The following is a 22334-nucleotide window of genomic DNA, read 5'->3' on the forward strand; positions in this document are numbered from 1 at the left end:
CTTAGGTACTGTTCAGTTTTAATTACTTTGTCCACATCTAGCAGGGTGCAGTCACTAATTACATGACAGTACGGTATATTTTTTCACTGGACCTTCGCTTCTAACTATAGATCCACTCTAAGGACTAATGGGGGTTCTAGACATTAAGGTGCAGGACGTTCCTAGCTGGAGTTTGAAGAATAAATTGAAAGATGCAAGTTTCTAGTTTGGAGAGGGAAAGTAGAGGGGGTGGGTGAGTCCCTCAAGTGGGCAAGAAAACACAAAGTGAAATGGAAGCATAACTTGGTACTTCCTCTTCTCGACTGGTGAAGCACCTTATGTTTGGTCTTTCAAAAGAGACAGTTATGCTGAATTCATTGTCCTGGAAGGGCATGAGATACCACTGGGCAACCTTTGGGTTAATTAAGTTTTTGCCATGGAATTATAATTTTATTTCCTGAGAAATTGCATGAGACTAATATAATGAGGAATTAGTTGTTACAGGCATAAGATCTTACTGAAATAACAAACAAATGACATGATTGTCATAGTAAACTCTTTGGAATGGCCTTTTCTGTTCAAGCCCAGAGAGGTGGGAAGTAGTAGAAAGCTGTTAAAGCAGAATTAGCTGGGAGAAGGAAAACAACCAGTACTGTCATCTGTATTAACACACTGTGTAAGCTTCAAGTACTTTTTTGGGGATGGTTATTGTACACATGGAACAGAGGACATGCTTCACTTTGCCTATTTTTTACACTTTTGTGAGTCTGTACAGAATCATGTAATTATTCTTGTATTGTAAGTACATATGCGATATCGATATTCCCACCCTTGAGAGATCAAAACTAAGATGCCTTCAAATCCCAGATATTGCAACCTGCTTTTAAAAGAAGTTTTATATTGTAATTCTGATTTGTCTCTTTATTTTTTTAAAACTCCTCTTGCTTATCCCATTGTATATATGTGTGTGACAGTGAGGGTGGCCAACTCCACGATTTTTTAACTGACTGCAAGTAAAGCCTTTTCATGTTGCAAAAATTCTCACACCCACCTCTACTAACTCCTTCCCAGCAATTAATTCTGCCAGAATGTTCTCCCCACATACATTTGTGTTCATCCTTCAATCTTATCACTGCTGCTTCTGAGAGTTTTTCACCCTCTGTCTCCCAGAACAGTGGGCGCAATTGTAACTTTCCACATCTTCCTTATCTCTTCTGCCCCAGCAAGCGTTTCAGGGGAAGGAAGAGCAAAAGCTTTTCTTCCTTCCAGGCAGCTGAGAGGAACAGCAGGCATGGAAGCTCAGGCCTCATCCTTGCTTAAAACCTGAGGAATCGAAGAAGTGCAGACAAGGCTTCTGAGCTATATGTACTATGGGTTTATCTGCTTTGTTAACGCTGGTGGTTGATGCACCTCTTCTTCTTCTGGATAAAAACATTAACAGTGGCAGAGAAAGAAGGCAGCATTAGGCGTTAAAGAGACAGTTTTGTTCCATATCATCCTAGTTACCTGCCTTCTCTTCCACCTGGCTAATGGTTGGCCCTCAGCTCCAAATCTCTCACTTATTATGAACCACTTATGGTGACTCTGGTTTTTTCACCTTTTGTTCTCCCAGGTCTCTCTTGCTCCTGACATTACTCCAGTCACCAGGAGCCACCCTTGGGACATTTAGGTCCAGTAGCATCCATGTCACTTTGGTCTCTTCCTCTCCATGGGGAGCTTGGGCAGCCCTGCATCCCCTTGGAGATAAAGGATGTGGCGAAGCAAGAGCAGAGGCCAGGCAGCGGGTCAGGGAGGGCAGAGAGTGATTTGTCCTGTGAGGACGGACATTCAGGGAGGCAGTGGGCTGGGGAAGAAGAACCACATGCATGTGCTCACACAACTGGTAAATGCTGTACATGGTGGATCGGTAACTATAGTGAATTGCGTGCCCAGTTTGTTTGAAGTGCCTGATTTGTTAGGGAAACTAACAAACATTCCAGTTTGTTTCAAGCGTCTGCTTTGTTAGCAGTAACTAACTCCTTCAGAGCAAGGAAAGCTGCGGATAACTATGTTAGGCTGCTTCCTGACTTGAACGTCTGTTTTTGACAAAAAGCGAGGTATGATCTTTAAAAAGGAGATTCAGCCTGCCGGAAAGGCACCCAGCGGAACAGACCTGCCAAGCCCTTCGCCCGTGGGAGTAATGTCAAAGGCATTTTCCAAGGTATCTCCCTCTTGCGTCGGGAGGTGCTGCCACGCACCCGCGGGAAGGCGCGTCCCCGCGGGCAGCCGGGCCGGGCGCGGGCGCCGCACAGGACGCGCCCCCCGGCTCCCGTCGCTGTCGGGAGAGGCACCTGCGGAAGCATCGGACCCTTCCGGGGGGGCTGGGGGGACGGCGAGGTCTCCCGGCGGAGGCCGGGCAGAGGGGGGCGGCGGGGAGCGGTGACCGCGGCAGCTCCCCTGACCCTCGGGCATCCGCCGGGGCGGAGGGGCGCAGGGCAGGGGCCGCCTTCGCGGTCGCCCGGCGAGGCGCCTGCCGCTCCCGCCGCCCTTGGGCGCTCGCTCTGGGCGGCCGCCCGCTCCCCTCCCCGGCGAGGAGGAGCGAGCCTCCCGCCCCCACCGCCGGAGGAGCGGGGCAAGGCATGTGCGTGCGGGGTGGCGCTTCCCGGAGGCGCACCGAGCCCCGGGCTGGCTACGCGGCGGCCGCGGCCGCCCGGCGCACCATGCCGCTCCCGCCGCCGCCGCCGGCGCGGCTCCTCCTCTCCGCCTCCCGCGCGGGAGCGCGCCCCGCTCCACTCCCCGGCTGCCTCCTGCAGCAGCGGCGGCGGCGGCGGCGGCGGCAGCGGCGCTGAGGGAGTTGCGCGGGCTCTGCCCGATGTGGCAAGAAGCGATGATGATGAGAAGGAGACGCCGCTACCTGCTGGAGCGGGCAGAGCAGGCGGGCGGCGGCGGCTGCGGGGCGAGCGGCGAGCAGTCCCGCTCCCGGGACTGGCTCTACGAGTCCTACTACTGCATGAGCCAGCAGCACCCGCTCATCGTCTTCCTGCTCCTCATCGTGATGGGCGCCTGCCTGGCCTTGCTCGCCGTCTTCTTCGCCTCCGGGCTGGTAAGAGACGCCCTCCCAGTGTGGGACCCGCGCCGCCCGGCATCCCCGTTTCCGCCGCCCGGCTGGCATCCCCGCACCCGGCGCCCTCCGCCGAGCCGAGCCGAGCCGAGCCGGGCGGGGCGGGACGGGACGGGGCGGGCGAGAGCCGGTGCCGATGCTCCTGCGGAGGAAAGTTGGTGGCGGGAGGCGCCGGGGTGGCGGCGGGCGGCGGCTGCGGGGCCCGGGAACCCCCCGCCCAAACTTTGCTACCTGATGTTCTGGAACAGCGGCAGCGCGGCTGATGGGGCGAAAACTGAGTCAACAAGCGCATCGAGTTTAATTCACTAAATTCATTGGCTCCGCTCCCTTCCAACTGGCAGCTTCGCCGAATTGGCCTTTTTAGTGGCAGGGTTTAAATCGCTGCACAAAAATGCAGTCCCTACCAGTATCCCAAGTAACATTTTTATGGCGAGTAAGCAGGGGCCGTTCCCGCCTTGTTCCCCCCCCCCCCCCCCCCCCCCCCCTTATACCATTTTCTAGCGTTTGACCCATTTTCTCCAGAAAGCTTTTGGGGCAGCGCAGCCTTTGCTTTAAAGGCAGGTGAAGTTTGGTGGGTCGGATACCTTTTCTGCCTGTCCAGTGCGGCGCTTCCAGCCTTCGGGAGCGAAAATATGTCACAGCGGCAGATGACAGTCGGTATCCGTTTATCTCACCCAGAAATCTGTGGCGTTTTGCCCTTGCGCTGAACGCGAAGGAAAAGCTGCAGAGGGCAGTAAAATTCTTGCTCCTTACCGAGTTTTCCTGCTGTTAATGATTAGAGGCAGGCTGTTTGCGTTGCTGTATACTTCTGAAGTGAAGAATGGGGGTTTGAGGGGTCTTAGACTTTTTATATTTTTTTTTTTTAAATCTTCTAATGGTCTTCTGGAAAGCTTAGTGCTCATTGTATAGAGCTAGTGATCTCTAAGAGCGAGGATGAGTAGGTTAGTATAATCTAATGCATTCCCTTCTAGAGGCACTGCACATAACAGTGTTTGCTTAAACTGACAGAGAAGAATCCTGCTTTCTTGCTTGTTATGTCCAAACTTTTGTCTTAAAAACTGCAGGAACTGCTTGCAGGATTAGCTAAACTTAGAGTTAATTGGTGGTTTATTTCGTTTTAGTATTTGTCTTAATTGTTTTTTGAGCTTTTTGTTTAAAGTGCCATTCCTACTAAATACAGAACAATCATAAAAGAGCTAAGGTGAGCCAATAATGGTGATGCCTCATAATTCAGTTGTTTAATTCCTAAATGTTTCAATTTTGGAGCTCTGTGTACAAAATACAGGTTTGACACCTCCTCTCATTCTGGTGTATTAACTTGGGTGCTTGTCCGTCGGGGCTGAAGGGAGCAATGATGGAAATGGAAGTCCATCAGATACTAAGGCTGAGGCATAGTTAGTTATGGAGGCCTACATGATACTCGCCTACAGTCAAGGTGGCAGAATTTGGGCTTGACAGTGTTTAGCACTAAATTTTGTACCTTTCGGTCATGGTACGATCTACAGATTGTTTACAAGTTGCACATGCTTGTTTTTGTAATTCTGTTTCTTGAGGTAAATCGTTCACAGTAACAACAGTGACATAACACTGGGCCCAGATCGAAGGACTGCTGAACGTTATGGAAACAAAACTGTGAACTGGCTGAGTCTCGCCAGGCATTACTGCTTCAGAAAGAGTGAATTTTATAGTTGAGTCTGCATTTGGAATTCCAGACATACCGGAAGAGGAAAAAAAAGTGCTTTTAAAACCTTTTTCCTGAGCCTTTATCTTCCTGTGGCTAACAAGTGGACGGGTGAGTGGAGAGGTGGGGTTCATCCTTAAAAGTTTCCAGTCAACGGATGAAAGTTACTTCAGGAAGAAAGAAAGCTTGTCTATACGGACTTCCAGCCACAGGATGTTGGGCAGAATCCTTTGGAGTCCTGCCCAGAGTTTCACCTAAAAGCCGTTTATTATAGTCTAGCTCTGGTTGCATTTGGGATTAAAATATTCCTGAAGGTTTAGAACTGTTTCTCCCGCACCTGAATAAAGAATACTCTTTCTATATAGCTGTGGAATCTTAGTAATTTTTTTGGTGCCCGATGATACAAAAGGGCAAACAGTTATAAGTGTCTGAACCACAAGAGCCAATAATAATATCCTTGTCATTATTTTGCACATCTAGTATGTACACGATTGTTTTGACAAAAGATTTAATTCTGTAAAGGAAGCACGATGGACCTGAAGTGGGGTAGTTCTGTGTAGGTCTGTGCTGTGTATTTGAAGTTAAAGGAAATCTTTCTCAACAGTTGTTTCCTTCAGATTTTGTACAAAGCAGTTAAGATTTCACTGAAAATTACTTAAGCCCGTTGTGGAAACAAAACTCCAAAATGACTCACCATAACACTCACTTGTACTTCAAAGAAGAGCTTAGAACGTGGTACAAGGGATCAGATATTGTTCAGAAAAAAATGGATATTCGTGAAGCACGAACCATTTTTATGTTCTAAGCTTTCTTAAAAAAACCCTGAAACCAGTGGAAGTGAGAGGCTTTCCTTCTATTTTAATTTTTTATTCAGTTGTTAAAATATATCACTGTGATATGAGTTGCCTTTTTTTTTTTTTTTTTTTGGCAATGTATTCTTAAGTGTTCCCAAACACAGCCAACCACACAGGGATGTATTCCACTTACTCAGCTATTTCAACCTGTCAGAATACGAGCTGTAGCCTTCCTGATTTCAGATGAAAAATTTATAAAAGCTGTTGCAAAATTGCAGTAAACAAGATTACTTACAAAGTGTGCTTGGAAATCTGATTACTTTTCTTTCAGACAATGTACTGCAGTCGTTACTGAGAGGGGTTGCTTGGGAGATTTTGCTTTTGTTTTTTTCAGAAAAATATTGTGATTTTGACCTTTGGAATTAAGCACTCTATCTTCTCAAACATGAGATAGAAGACTCCTAAAGTCTGCTTGAAAAATGACCATTCAGAGTTTGAAGTTTTAAATAATGTAGCGGTAGTATCAACCTTTGAATTTCCTGTGTCAAAGCATCCTCTGTATTTTTCTGTGCCTGGCGTGAACTGAAAATTGGCAAACTGAGATCAGTCATCCCTGTTTAGCTGCTGCTTTAATCGACAGAGTAAATTATTTTCCCAAACCTGTGAAAGCCTTCTAGTGCTTAGAAATGCCAGAGGTCAGCTTCATTTTCTGTCTGGTTATTGTCTTATTCTTTCAATATAGTATTTACGACAAACTCGTTACTTGCCCCCCTCTTCCTTTTTCGTACTAAAAACTTAAGACCATTTCTAGTGGTGTCTCGAACAGTTTTGTCTCTGGCCAGAGCATATCTGTTATAACAGCAATTTGTTGGAGGAAAAACAATGCCATTTTAAAATTCATAACGTAAACCGCAAGCATGTCTGAAATATCTGGAGTTGTGATGTTTTGTTTCTTACATGGTTAAACAAAACTCTGACTGAAAACAGAGATGATGCCCAAATTGTACAATTTATTGGAAGGCCATAACTTTTCTTTGCCCATGTGTTTTCTAGACATAAAGAGTGCCCCGTTGATAGACACAGGCTTCAATAAAAAACTACGGTTAAGAAATACCAGAATCTTTTAGCACTTGTGGTGTTAAGTGGGAGCAGACTCGAGTCTGTCAATATCTCCTTTTTGTCCCTTTTCCCAAAACTCAGAGTCCACTAGTCTGCTGCCAGATGCACATGTGGTTTCTTTTAGACTGGCCCATGTCCTGCGCTCAAAGACTGCCAGCCTTCTGTGAAGCGTTTACCTTTAACACTATAGCCCTTATCTGTCTCCCCAATTCTCGCTGCTACATGTGACCTTGTAAAGCTCTTGAGATGTGGTTGTCGATGCATTGATGTTGGCATGGAGTTGCACGCTTCTTGACGGTGTCATTGGCCAAGCGGAGCATGTGTTAAGTGAAAAGGGCTTCTACAATGTGGCATTCTGATGCCTTCCCTCTTCTGAAGCACTGTGAGATGGCTGTGGGTTAGCTGCCTAATGATTCTCTGTGGAGCAGAGATGTGACTTATCCCTCTCAACTATTTCTTTGAAGTTCCTGAAAAGTTCATGATCATGCTGGTAGGCTCAGATATGATTCCTGAACCATTTTACGGATTCATAAATCCAAGGTTGGCTGCACACCTACAACATGGACATGTCCAAATACCTTCTGTAGCAAAAGTGGAAGTAGGCAATTGTTCTTAAAGGGGGGGTTACAATTAACTAAGGAGGTGTTCCTGCAACATGGAAGATGGACATTCTGCAGGAAATGGTTTTCTGGCATCAGTCTGACTGAATTTACCTTCAGCTGATCCCTCATGGAAGCAGAGGTAGCTGTCTCAAACTTTTTAGCTGACAACCTGGCTGGCAGGGAACTGTCTCTGCGCAAAAAGAAGAGAATCAGAAAAGTCCTGTAAGCCTCCTGGGGCCTGAACTGGGGTGTGCCATTTTTCTGAGCCCTTGGTCAGAATGAGAGCAAATCCTTCCTCCCTCACTCTGTCTAAAAGAAGTCCTTGCTGCTTCTGGTAAAAACTGGGTATCGGCCAAACCCTTCCAGATTTCCATGATCAGAATCTCATTCTGAAATGGAGGGGGAAAAGTCCATGTGGAAAAGTAGCTTTGGAAGATGTGTTCCATCCTTCTCATCGCAGTGTCTTAAGTGATTAGGTATCTGAATAAGGGCATCTGCTGCATACCTCTGGTAATGTTCTCATCAGTACTCTGTATCTGAAAAATTCATCTGTCTACACCAAAAGGTCACCACACTGATGTTGTGGTGATGTTATATCCCTATTCATGAGATGCTCTGTTATAACCTAATTGCATAGAATAGTACAGCTGTATTGTAAGATCACTTGTGCTCTCAATTTTAGGAAATCTTTTGAGATTAGCCCTGTGCAATTTAAAGCTTTTTTGGTTCAAGAGCACCAACTGTCTTCCCAAAGTCCAAGAATAGCCAAAGTCTGAAAGCATTCCTTGGAATCCTTGCAGACTGAAAGTAAGCCAAAGCATCTGCTATACTGTTTTCAAACTTCAGCATATCCATTCCCCCAAAAAGAAAGCTAAGTCACTGCAAAGGTAATAAAGAAGGAAAATCCTCACTAATGGAAGGACAAGCACAGATACAGTTGTTTGTGTGCGTGATGCTGTGGTGGTTGTGCCCAGGAGGTATTCTACCTCTTAAGCTCATTCTGCCAGATTATTGCTACTACCAAGATGAGAAAGAATTCAAAACAAACATTAGTGTATTTATAATGCCTTTTCTTTCTATAATTCCAGCTATAATTGAGCATACTATTTTGCTTTCAAGCCCCCTATGAAATCCTATGTTTCCAATATTTTTCTTGCCTCTAGGCACCATAATAGTACAGTATATTCTTCCAGCTATAGTTGCTGGCTGTTTGATATAGTCTTAGGATATTGCTGTCCCTGCCAAATGTTCCTTCCAGTAGTATCTTTGGTTGTCTGAGCATGACTTCTGTAGCCAGCATTTCCTCTTCAGTCAGGCCCGTAAAGGTTGCTGCATCTTCCTGTCTGAAGCAGCAATTGCCTAGCGTTGTGGCTGGTTTCATTCCTCAGAACTGCATCAGTCTGGACCTTTTCTTGTTTCATTTGCTAATGACACTCCCAGTGCATCTGTGGTTACTTTTAATGCTGCTGAGAGCTTGTCTCATTTGTCGGTCCCTAACAAGCCTGGAAACAGAGGGCCATCAAGATGATGGGGTGATGGTGGCAATGTCACTTTGCATACCTCTGTTTCATCCTTCATACCGAATAACCTGAATGCTGAATAAGAACTGGATAAAACCATAGGAAGGGCTATGTTGGAAAAATCCTTAGCCTTGAACTATAATCGTAATAAATTAAAATTTTGTAGATATGCTGGCAATGGAAAACTTATTTAATGTTAAAAATTTTGACTCGAAACATTGGATCCACAACTCCTAGTCATTACTGCAGCTGACAGAAATGACAAATAACATACTGACTAGAGCTGTTGTTTACTGAGGTGCAATGGGAGTAAGACAGATGACAGACTGGGCTACGATTGTCTGCTGTCTTTATCAGCATCAAGCCAGGTATGTGGATTCACAAATCGTGTATTGACAACTTCGTAGTGGATCTGCCATGGACCTGTGAATACATGTCTGGTTATCTTGCTTAGAATTTTTAAAATTAGTTTCAAGTTCCTTGTTGTGGACAAAGATATCTGACCCATTTGTGGGGATCTTAAAACTCCTGTAAAAATGGTGAATAGATTTCTTTGGTTGAGCCTTCAAGAGGTCTCCTAGATCAAGGACATTAACCAGAGATCAGAGTCCCTATGGTTATGCTATGAATAAGAAAACTTCTCCTCGTTATAATGGTAGCAGTCACTGGAATCTTCCAGACTGCGCCATGCATTACTCCAGGCTGATAGCAGCATGGAGTTGTGGACAAAGATATCTGACCCATTTGTGGGGATCTTAAAACTCCTGTAAAAATGGTGAATAGATTTCTTTGGTTGAGCCTTCAAGAGGTCTCCTAGATCAAGGACATTAACCAGAGATCAGAGTCCCTATGGTTATGCTATGAATAAGAAAACTTCTCCTCGTTATAATGGTAGCAGTCACTGGAATCTTCCAGACTGCGCCATGCATTACTCCAGGCTGATAGCAGCATGGACATTTAACACAGATAGAAGTGATCTGCAAATCTCTTGGGTGGCTGGGTGTGCCAGCATCGTGGGAACAAAGTGCAGCTGAACACCTGTAGCGTTCACCCTGTGCCTACATTCCCAGTCATAGCCAAGCTGTGATCCCGAACAAGCTAAGTGCTGCCACAGTGGCTTCTGCATATGTCAGAAAGAACTGAGTCAGCTCAAGCCTTATTGATATGTGATGATGAGAAGATGTCAACAAACTTTTGGGTTTGGGGATCTGGACCTCAAAATAAGCGAATTATCCCAGCCTTCTGTTTTTTCTTTGAGCATCACTCCTGATCCTATTGAAAAAAAAAACCCAACAAAACAGCTCCACACATTCTCTTCTCCAGATCTTCTATTTTTGTGTCTTGAATAAGCAACCTCCGGACACGGAACCTTATTCAGATGCTGAAAATTCAAAGGACTATTGCACCATCTGTGCAGAGGAGTGTGAAGCTGTCTCTACACTTATCCTCCTAGTTGTCTGTTTCTCCAACCTGTATGGAAATGTTTTCTTTATATTTGTCTCTAAACAGAACTCTTGTTCTTAGTGATGCCTACGTGATATAAAAGTCCCTTGCTGTTCCTGGTAAGAACCTGTTCCAGGCTTGTGTCTGGGAGAAGCAGAGAAGGCAGAACCCATCACCACAGGCCTCTCCGCCTTGCCCTCAGGTCTGTTGTCTAGGCATCCCTTCTTCCACCATCCGTGGTTCTAGTTTTGAAGTTTCTCTAACCTGGAAGATGTGTGTCAGAGGGTAGCTGGGGTAAGACATGCTCTGGCCCCGTGTGTTTCCCTTTTAGCTTCAGGTGTAAGCAGTCTGGTGTTTGATCACTGGATAGTGCCATGAGATCCCATGTGGACTAACGGCTTTTCAGGGCCTCTAACTGGGGTTTGCAAAAGTAGTTAGAGCCTGCTTCTCCTACCTGCCTCCTCAGTAGCTGAACTGTGTGTTGTGGGACCTCTTAAAGAACCCGAATGCTATGGTGTGCACAGTGGACCTGCCCACTGACTGGATAAGTGGGATTGCCGTCCTTCCATTCGAGTTAAAATTTCCCCATCCATGTCTCCAATTTACTAGTACTTTGTCAGCCCTTCAGGAAAATCCTAGGAAGACTAGATTCCTCCAGGTCCTTTTCCGGCAAGGCTGAATTCAGATGGTGGAATTTGAGATGCTTCTTCAAGTGACACAATATCTTTACCACTAGAACAATTTATCAGGTTGTTTTTGTTTTTTTTGATTTTTAATATTTTCTTACCTGTGCCTTAGTGAAATGATATAACAGTACTGGTTAAATAAGCCCTCAGCTTCATCATTACAGAAGTAATTCCTGTTGCAGAATGTGAGCCTGATCCTGGAGTCAAAAATGAAACAAGAGATCTCTTTAGTTTGAAGTCAGTTTAACTGAGAGACTAGGAGAGTGTGGAAAGTGTCCTTAGGGGAGTAAACTTTAAGAACCTTTTCTGCAATAACAACTATGTTTAGTAAGTAATTACAAAACCTTAGGAAAAACTTGAAAAGTAATTACACAATGACAGTAGTGACTTTTCAATATTAAAACTATTTTTCATGTTACTTTATTATGCCGCTATGTTAAATCTGTGGAATGTTCTTGCAAAATGTATTTTTAAAAGAACCGATTGAGCTTACCTTTTTCTTCATTAAACAGACCTTTAAAATGAGCACTGTTTCATCACATGCTGAATGAAACTCCTGTGCTCCCTGGTTCAAATTTTGTGATCCTTACTTTTAAGCAAGTTCCATCTTGACATTTTTTCTTGATTACAGCCAGATTCTCAAGTTATTATGTCAGGAGTAAAGTGGTGAGGGAAAGCCACCTTTTAGCTTCAATTTATAAGTGACAGCCAAAGTATTTAACTGCCAGTATTAAATAGCTCAAAGAATTGAATGAGTACTTCAGTATTTCTGACTTCCATGGGTCTATATGGGTACAAGGAAGGCCGTAATTTCACTTTTAGTATGTGTTAGTGTAGTTAATCTGAAAAACAGTCTTTGAGTCTTACGAAGTAATGTATTACCCATAATGTTTAACTGATGGAGCTCTTTCAACAATGACATATTTTAGATATATTTATCTGCAAAGCATACATTTTTCATGAGTGTTTTACTTGTTTTATCTTCATGTATCCACGTTTTGGGATGTTGCATACATAGTAGTTGTATTCATTGGAGAGTTGCTTTAAGACTATTTTGATAATAAGAAGAGGAAGGATTTTGAGAATATCTGAAAAACAAGCTAAACTAAGTTATTAGCCACATTTTTGGAGAGAAATTCAAAATGAATACATGTAGAATAGAACATGCAAGAAGGATTATTACTACATTTACATTAAAAATAATCTAAATGATATGAGTAGGTGCTAATTAGCTCTGGAGCCTGAAATAATTAGTTTCATCCAAGTACAAACTTCTGCTCGTTTTGCTGTGTATTGTCACAGCCCTCTTCTGAAGCGGACACTTCACGAAGCTGGATGTGATTAACTGCCGTTGCTCTCTGGGACATGGTTTATCTTCTTTGGCTACCAGCCAGTGTCATCGGGCAGGACAAGTTTATAAGTGCACCAGTTGAGCGTTGTAGCCACTAGTAACTGAGATGGACCATCGTGTTTTTTGTAGGCTGCCAAACATCTTAAAGTACAGCTACTTTTGGTAATTCACCAGCCTGAGAGAAGATTGAGATGGTGCTGGATGACCAAAAGACATGACAGTCCTGTTCATGTTCCCTGACCTGCTGTGGGCCCTCTGAACCCCAGCTGATTAAATAAATGGATGTATGGACTAATGTATTTTCTATGACATGTGATTAACAAGGTGAGAGGATGTGAATCAATGGAAAATAAATCAAGAGAGGGAAAACTGCGGATGTGGCAAATGAGGATGTATAAAGAAATAGGAAAAGCTGCTCACTGTTCAGGTTGGGTGCATGGGCTTGGCAAAGGGCATGTTTATGTATATAAAATATGCAAGCACACAAACTCTCATTCTGCTAATTATGTTTTTGGCAGGGATAGGTGTCTGTTCCTCTGTCCCATGGCATGTGATACAGTAGGAATAGTCACAGGCTCGTGGAGTTCCCTGGCTACTCGCTTGCATGCAGGCAGCTCAAATGGAGGTTGTTCCTTGTTGGTCTGAGATAGACGCTACTGTGATAGTTTGATGTGGGGGGGTGTTCTGGTGGCAGGGGAGGGGATTTGCTCCCTGTGCCACCAGACCTGGGTCCCATCACCCCCCCGGGGAGTTGAGCCAAATTGACGCCTCTGCGAATTGCCCTATTTAAGTTGAGACAAAGGGACGGGAAAGGGTCTTTGGGCCCAGGAAGGAGGAGAGGGCAGGAGGGCGCTGCCCTTGCTCCTTGGCCCCCGGCAGGGCGGCTGCTCGGGCCTGGGCCGGTGCCATGGGCTCAAGATGGTGCTGGGGGAGGCGCATGGGGGAACTCGGGAAGCGCCTCGCTCCCGGAGTGCCCGCCGGGCCGAGCTCCCCCAGAGAGGATTAAGATCTAATAGAAAACAACCACAACGATCAGGTCAGTCAAGATGGAGCAGGAGGAGGTGTACTGGAGCTGAAGTTTTCCCTTGAAAATTGGTGTGAAGATGGCAGGCGGCCCCCCTGCAGCCAGGGTGCACTCGGCGGAGCAGAGACCCACTCGCGGCCCATGGAGAAACTCACATTGGGAAAGAGATGCCTGAGCCCAGGAGAGGTCGTGGAGCAGGGGATGCACGACCAGGTACTGTTAATAATGGGCATGGAATGCGCGACAAGGTCGTGGAGGCATCTGGAGTCCGTGGGACGCCCCACGCCAATGCGAGTGGCAGCAGCTCCCTAAGAGGCCGAGACTGGTAAAGCCCGAACTGGTGCAATCCATGGGGAAGGATTGCAATCCTGCGGGCAGGACTTATGCTGGAAAAGTTTGAGGATTTTTCCTGGTGAGTAGGGGATCCACTGAATCAAGGGAAAAATGGTGTAAGGACTCCTTCTCCTTTAAGAAAGGAGCGGCAGTAACATCATGGATGAACTGACCTGCACTCCCCCATTCCCTGTGCCCCTGCGCCGCTGCGGGGGAGGTAGAGCCGGGAACAAAAGGAAAGGGGAGTGGGGAGGTTGTTGTGTTTAAGATCTGGCCTTGTTTTCTCTTTCTCCTCTCAAGTAACCGTTTTCGTTCCCTTTTGTCTCTTGTTAAGTAACTGTTAATAAATTGTTTTGTTTTTAAGAAAAGCCGAGTTATGTTTTGCCCGAGACCATGGTTGGTGGGGGTTCTCTCTGTTCTTGTCTCGACCCTCAGTCCAAAACCACGACAGCTACCTTTAAATACTCTACTCAAAAAAGCCATATTGAAGGACAGTTGGGCTCAGTCTGGGCGGACAAGAGAAACATTAAAAACAAACGTTACTCCATCGGTATCTAGCCACTGTGTTGGCAGCTTTGACCATCCTTGGAAACCTACCTTTTCTAGTTCTTCTGTATACATTTGGAAGTGGTGGTGCTGGTAGGACCAGAATTGTTTCTGGTGTTCATCATGCATTGAGTTGGCATCATCATGTTCTCTCTTGTTTATTCTTTTCCCATGTTCTGCATTTTGTGTTGGTTTTTGACTGCTAGTGAGCACCAAAGTGATGTTTTCATGGATCTACTGATGATAAACACCAGATATCTCAATTTCTAAGTATTAATAGTCAACCAAGACCCTGTTGTCATAAGTACAGAATTAAGATCATTTTGTCTGAGCTGCGCCATGTCACATACCTCTCCACTGAAATTCATCTGCCATTTTCTTGCTCAGTAGTGACTTTTATGAGACCTTTTTGTAATTCTTCATAGTTGGCCCTTATTTTTATGAGATTGCTGTTCACCTCTTTTCCCAAATTGTTTATGGATATGCTGAACAAATTATACCCTAGGATTACTGAGAACTTTTGTGGGCACTTTGGGACCTTTGTTTTTAACAAACTTACCCGAGATAGATATCAAACCTACTGGTACTTCCCTTAGTCTTCGAGGAGGATCCTTGGAGAGACCGGCATCACATCACATTCCTGCCTTTGGATACTGGGGCGCTTTTGGGTGGAGGTTTCTTGATACTACGGTTTTAGCTCTTTCTCCTTTGAGTCCCATTGGCCCTTTCTGGTGAACCCAGTCTGCTTGTGGTGATTCTTTTTACATTTGATGTTCTTGCTTTTGTCTGTAATGCCTTACACTGGTGCTTCAATTTGAGACAGATCTTCTGATGTGTTCCCCCTGTATAGAATATTCTGGAATGAGAATTACCCCACACGGGACACAGATACCAAAAAACCCCAACCCTTTCTGCTACATTCTGCTTCTCTCTAACTGTTCTTTTTAACACCTGGATCATCTGTTTGCTTAGAAATTGTTTAGCAGGCTGCCAACTCCTGATTGAGTTTCAAAAAGAATATGCTACTTATTTTCATACTCTTAAAAATGATTTTTCAAGCTCTTTTCTTGGCCTGCATTATTGAAACTTTATATTAATCCTGATAAATTCTGTGATCCTTTTTATTGTCCCCTTTTATTTTTTTTTTTAAGGATAGTTTTCAGAAGCTTCACTGCTGGGCTGTTTAGGCATCCTGATTGTGTTTTGGTCTTTCTCAAGTTGTTTTTGGGAATTGATTAGCTCTTGGCCTGTGTGTCTGAGTTTTATAGTGCCTTCAGGCCACCTACAAAGATTTTAATCTGTAAGCTTCCAGCTCCCCTTTTCAGTTTTAGCATTTGGGTTTTGTTTTTCCTTTGTTTGCCTAACAAGCTTCGTCATTGTTGCAAAGCAGGTCCTCAATAGTAATATTTTATGAACCAGGTTCTTTTCACTTCTTGAGATCAGATTGTTTTCTCTTTCTTTGGGTGGTTTTTTTACTTGTTTGTTCTGTTTTTCAGCTGTGCATGAGACGTAGGCAGTGGCCTCAGCTTCCACCTGCTGTTGCAATCCTTAGCCAGTGTAGCTGGGAGTCATTGAAGTATCCCTTGACCTGTTGTATTTTCTTCTTCAACAGCCTTTCTTATCTCCACATTTTGTAGAATCTCAAATAGTCTCCAGCATAGTTGGATGTCCAGTCCTCTAGGTCATTTGTTTTGATAAGCCTTTGCTGTTCAGTCTAGTTTTTTGGTTCATAGGGACTGTATGCTATTTGTTGATTCTCCTAGATTGTTAATACAAGCCTTTCTTCAATCCCCGCTGAAGTGTATGGCTTACAGTCTTTTCTGCTTTTTCAATATTCTGCTGATGGTCTTTTTTTCCACCAAGTTTTCAGTCAGACTATTGTGTGTATGATGTTGTTTTAACAACAGGCATTTTAGTTCTTCCATCTAGCTTCTTAGGCTTTCAGTGTTTGTATAGAGGAGTGTATACTTTCATGTGGTCAACATGGGTTTATGAAAGGCAGGTCTTGCCAATCAAACCTGATCACCTTCTATGACAGGGTGACCCGCCTGGTTGACGAGGGAAGGGCTGTGGATGTAGTTTTCCTGGACCTCAGTAAAGCCTTTGATACAGTTTCTCATAGTGTTCTGGTGGAGAAACTGGTAACTGCTGGCCTGGATAGGCACACCCTCCTTTGGGTTAAAAACTGGCTGGATGGCCGGGCCCAAAGAGTGGTGGTAAATGGGGCTAAATCCGGCTGGAGGCCGGTCACCAGTGGGGTTCCCCAGGGCTCAGTGCTGGGTCCAGTTCTGTTTAACATCTTTATCAATGACCTGGATGAGGGGATTGAATGTACCCTCAGTAAATTTGCGGACGACACCAAGCTGGGAGGCTGTGTTGATCTGCTCGAAGGTAGGGAGGCCCTTCAGAGGGATTTGAACAGACTGGATCGTTGGGCTGAGGCCAATGGCATGAGCTTTAATAAGGCCAAGTGCAGAGTCCTTCACTTGGGGTATAAAAACCCCAAGCATCGCTATAGGCTTGGGGAGGAGTGGCTGGAGAGCTGCCTGGCGGAAAAGGACCTGGGGGTGTTGGTTGACTACCGGCTTGATATGAGCCAGCAGTGTGCCCAGGTGGCCAAAAAGGCCAATGGGATACTGGCATGTATCAAGAATAGTGTGACCAGCAGGAGCAGGGAAGTGATCCTGCCCCTGTACTCGGCACTGGTGAGGCCGCACCTGGAATATTGTGTCCAGTTTTGGGCCCCTCGCTTTAAGAGAGATATTGAGCTCCTGGAGCGAGTCCAAAGAAGGGCAACTAAACTGGTCAAGGGGCTGGAAAATAAAACTTATGAGGAGCGGCTGAGGGAGTTGGGGCTGTTTAGCCTGGAGAAGAGGAGGCTGAGGGGAGACCTGATTACGGCCTATAAATACTTGAGAAAAGATGGTGGGGAGGTGGGGGAAGGGCTCTTTACATTAGTGATGGGAGATAGAACAAGAGGAAATGGGCATAAGCTTAGTCAGGGGAGATTCAGGTTGGATGTTAGGAAGTATTTCTTCTCTGAAAGGGTTGTCAGCCACTGGAATAAGCTGCCCAGGGAGGTGGTTGAGTCCCCATCCCTGGATGTGTTTAAGAATAGGGTGGATGAGCTACTTGAGGATATGGTTTAATGGGGATTAGGGATGGTTGGACTCGATGATCTCTAAGGTCTTTTCCAACCTAGAAATCTATGAATCTATGAATCTATGAATCTATCTATGTGGGTGTTTAATTTCTCTGCAAAATTTTTAAAAAGAGAGCCTGTCTGTTCTGGCTTTTCTTTGCTATTTCCTTCTTGCCTAAGTTTAGTCAACTTCTTTCCTTTAGTTGAGAATTAGATCTCCATGACATTACTGCTTCTCTTAAAACCATGTACTATATTTCTATAACCTCTTGAGCTTGAATGTTTTCCTATGACCTTTGAAGTGCCAGCAAACTCATTATTTTCTGGTTTAGATTAGGCTCAGCTATTTTCTAGAGGCTACCTACCTCTTCCCCAAATGTCCCTGTTTCATTGAACTCTCTTTTTAACACATTTTCTTAGGTGCTTATTGAACTTCAGCTTGTCAACCTGTCTCGTTTTGGAAGCATTTGTGGGAATGCTACCATAGTTCTCTGCTTTTTCACTAGCAACCAATATTTTGCCTCCAGAACTTTTCTTGTAACCTTCCTTATGCTGCTGTACTTGCACAGCAGCCATGGCCTTTGACTCTTCCTCAGCACCGCCAAGGAGCCTTTCCAAACCTTCTGTGAGGTCAGATGTTTTTACATTAAACGGAGAAGTCTGTGATCTCTGATAAATCAGACTTTGTGTTCCTGATAATCATTCCTACAACACTGAGGCAGATGAGGTTCACTCATAGCTATCAGGCGAACTTGGAAAAGTCTGGGTGCAATTGTTTTCTACTGAGTAAGTGAGAAGATGAACAACAGCTATATGTAGTTGAATTCACTAAAAAGAATCCACCAGCAAAAGATGCTTGGCACTGTAGTCAAGCACGTAGGTGGTCAGAAGGGTGTTCACAATACCTACATGGTTGGTCACTGTATTATCACTGTTAGTCCCATGTGCTACTAGCACAGACCCTGTCAAGTCAAAGAACAGTTCCCATTGATTTCAGCAAAATTATTCCTCTGTTGGAAGATGCCGCACTTCTCATACAGAAGGCACGTTGTTCACGACTGTCACATTTGAGAGGAGGCTCCCGGTGACCAGAATGTCATCTGAAGGATTTGAATTAAGTCTTTCTACTTTAATAATGTCACAATATACTGAAAAATACAAAACGATCTAGAATCTGGCCATTAATGCAGAACTGCTTCTTGTTGATCATGTATGATGTCATGCAGCAGCTTGACAGTTCTAATGCTGGTCAGAATGACCTGGTACATGTGATGTGCAAATTACTGGACTGATTGCAGACTAGTGAGGAGTCAGATATCACCATGTGCTAACAGCAAGCATAGACTGCACGTCAGACTCGTTAATAGAGAGAACTGAATTTTTCAAGACAGCAGACATCATAAAACAACTGGATTTGAGCCTGATGCTGTTATCATTGATCTACCAAGCCAAACAGGGAATGCTGAATCAGAGGGAAAAAATCTCAGGCATGCAATTACATAGGGCCTTAGCGAAAATCAAAAGCTTCTTTGACACAAACATCAGGATAGTTTGATTAAAAGGTGCAGTTCAATTAATTTTCTGCTAGTGTCCTTGAACATGTCGCACAAAGCTCAATAAAAGATTAAAAAAAAAAAAAAAAAAAGACATGAGAAAGCTTCTAGCCAGGCAGCTAAGCAAGAAAAACAAGCAAAGTTTTGTGTTATGAAAAATAAATGGTGGGCATGAAAGGCAGAGGAGTTTCTCTAAGTTGTGGCTCCAGAAAATACTGTGTGGGCTTGGCAACAGCATCTGGCCTTAAGGACACTGCCATTTCTGAAGTGAAGATGGACTCATAATGATGGAATGGGTGGAAAAGGAATCTGAGATGTCAGGCGAAAACTTTTCAGTTGTTGTTCTAAATGATGAAGTTCTAGATAAAGCTGTACAGCTACTTGGCCAGGAGCAGGGCATGGCACCTTCTAATAAAATGGAGATTTTTACAGCTGTCTGGCAGATGGCACACAGTGCAGTCAGCCGTAAGCAAATTCTCTAAATCATAAAACCATGGGATAAGAGTCACAAGTTGCCAGAAGACTTTTGCAGCTTTTTGGCTTTGTAGAGAGCTGTTTCTTGAAGTTTTAGAGAATTGAAACACTGTCCACTTTTACGAAGGGAAGGGTAATAATATGTCTTCTGAAAATCTTTCTAATTCTCTCAAGTGCTGGAAAAGGCTTTACAGGAAAAATGGGCAATTTTTGCTTTCGATTCTTTTAGTCAGTTAGTCAGTCTGGTTAAAGGAAGATGCTGTCCTGTTTTGATAGAGAGTTCAGCAAGTTAGTAATCTTTGGGCTTTTTAACATTTTTTTTTAACACTTGACATTTTTGAAAAATAGATGTATGAAATGGTACATAGTTTTGATGTCTGAAGAACATTACTCACTTGTTTTTATATTTACATTTAGAAAGTGTTTCTCTGATCTCAGCAAAAAGTGATTTTAGTACAAATTTAATATAGTAAATGTTTTGAGTTAATTGTAAGCATGTGGTATTTCAGATCCCTGCAGGAGTCCTCTGTATATAGAATACTGTCAAATTCCAGTAGATGAAAAGAATAAAGGAAAAAATACCAAAAGAATGAGGGACCATGGTAAAAGATTTTAGGCTAAAACCAGTATTTTAAATGCTTGTTTGTTCATTTTTGTAGAGTACTTTGTCAAGCTGTATGGTTTTATATAAAACAGTGAAGTGCTCTACAGCAGCTTTGCTGTTTAAAATTAAACTGAGGGCATGACATTATCTGGAAAAGGAAAGAACAGGATGTAGAATGCGAGAAGGTTGTGGGCTTTGGAAAGAAGAGTGAAAGTGGTTCTTCAGTTTAGTGGTGATGAGATTATCACAGAATCACACACAGAATCACAGAATGGTTTGGATTGGGAGCGACCTCAAAGATCATCCTGTTCCAACCCCCCTGCCATGGGCAGGGACACCTTCCACTATACCAGGTTGCCCAAAGCCTCATCCAGCCTGGCCTTGAACACTTCCAGGGATGGGGCAGCCACAGCTTCTCTGGGCAACCTGTTCCAGTGCCTCACCACCCTCAGAGGGAAGAATTTCTTCCTTATATCCAATCTAAATCTCCCCTCTTTCAGTTTAAAGCCATTGCCCCTTGTTCTATCACTACATGCCCTTGTAAAAAGTCCCTCTCCAGCTTTCCTGTAGTCCCTCTTTAAGTACTGGAAGGCTGCTATAAGATCACCCCGGAGCCTTCTCTTCTCCAGGCTGAACAGCCCCAGCTCTCTCAGTCTGTCTTAAAAAAATCATCACACTTTCTTTAAGCTACAGCACTACAGCAATGTAAGCAAATATTACACTGCAAAAATCGCTTTGCTGGATTGTTTTCCAGCTTTCTAAAGTACCAGTATTACTCCAGACACCCGCATCTCTCCTGAACAACAAAACCCACATGATTCTCACCCCGTTGTGAGAATCGGCTTGCACTGAGACCAACCTGCACAGCTGTTACCACCCGCCATGCCCGGCACACGTTCCCCCCGCCGGCACAGGCCACTGGGGAAGCAGGGGCACTCCGACACGCCAGCTGTACCCACCAGAGCACTGCAGCAGGCTGATCCCTGAGCCTTTAAGAGCAGTGGTGTAGCCCATGCAGCGCTGACCCAGCACCTCCTTTCCCTCCCCAACGCCGCTGCCACGGGACGCACGCTACACACCTCCGTTACTACACGCACACGCAAACTGTTGCCAGGCTATGGATAGTGTCTCTCCTCCGCCCCTCCAAGCTGCAGGACGACAACGGCGGAAAAGAAGCAAAACAGATTTGGGGCTGTGGGGAAGGAAACGGCATGCTTCTGAAGAATTTATGGGGGTTGGGAACATTTCTAACAGTAGGCTTCTTAATTTCTTTGGTAATTGAAAGAGAGCAAGATAAAAAACACTCAGGAAGATAGAGCTGTCAGGCAAGATCCATGTATTGCAGGTTTAGTCCTTATGTTTAAAAGTTTCATGCTGATGTTTTAATTCCATTACCTGTGGTGCATTTTGCTTTCTAAGACTAGCAACAACAAAAAGAAGAAGGAAAGTGTTGGTGTGGTGTTTTTTTTTTTTTTCCCCATCTCCTTCAGCATCAGTCAGGGAAACAAAGCAGTTAGCCTTCAGGATTTGTCTTTGCATCCAACATCATCTTTTAACCTGCTGAACACCGATGATTACAAGTACTGATCAGGAAGCTACAAGTTTTGAATGTACTATTTTCGGACTTACAATTTCGTCAACGTTTAGCTCCTCTGAAGTAATAAGAAAATATTGTTAAAAGTAGTTTCCAAAACAAACCCTTGCCTCACACAGCCTGCTTTTGTTGACCTGACATTAGCCTATATTTTACAGGCAAGATTGTGGCAAATACCCCTGTACACATTAAGGCTTTCTGGAAAGTATTCAAATTGTAATAGCAATTGTTTTCTGAGCTATTTTTTAATTGCCTCGTGTATACTATTCGGTTAGACTCCGGTCCTTGCTCTGAGTGTTGCTTGGACATTCTGAAGTAAGCAGTTGCTAGGAGAAAAAATATATATGTAATCTAGAGCCTACCCTTCCAGCTAACTACTTTAGACAGAAGCAAAATGTATAGTATCTGGCAAATGTCACCATCAAAAAGGCTTTTGTGGAGTTACGGACACAAAGTTGATTTGGGAGGCATTCTGACAGCTGCAGTCTTCAATGGGGATGCTTGAACTTCACCTGCAGACCATACCAATCAGAAAAAAGATTTTTAATTCTGCAGCAGAAAGGCTATGCCATTTCTGCAGATTGGGTTTGCCTTTTAATTCGCTCAGTCCTACGGGCATTATTGTAGTGTGATTGACAGTTTTCTCAATCTGCTTCAATTCCTCAATTCAGTAAAAATACCGCCATGCTGAAGTGTGGTTAACAGTTGTTTTTGAAGTTAATACTCCAAATAACAGCTTCTTACACTGAAAGAAATCCTATTTTGATTCATCTAGCTTTTGATGTTTAG

At 44.2% G+C, this 22334-nt stretch overlaps 1 protein-coding gene across 2 annotated transcripts in view; it reads left to right on the top strand.

Annotated features, from left to right (window-relative positions):
* Positions 1-2830: 2830 nt before the first annotated feature.
* The window catches only part of ADCY2 (adenylate cyclase 2), a 268653-nt gene continuing 249149 nt past the window's right edge, over positions 2831-22334 (top strand). For both annotated transcript variants that reach the window (XM_086609061.1, XM_086609062.1), the window contains exon 1: positions 2831-3061. In XM_086609061.1, coding sequence (XP_086465187.1) covers positions 2831-3061 — 231 coding nt within the window. The remainder of the gene's footprint in view (positions 3062-22334) is intronic.

Source organism: Tauraco erythrolophus, chromosome 3, assembly GCF_009769465.1.
Source record: "Tauraco erythrolophus isolate bTauEry1 chromosome 3, bTauEry1.pri, whole genome shotgun sequence".
Taxonomy (NCBI): domain Eukaryota; kingdom Metazoa; phylum Chordata; class Aves; order Musophagiformes; family Musophagidae; genus Tauraco; species Tauraco erythrolophus.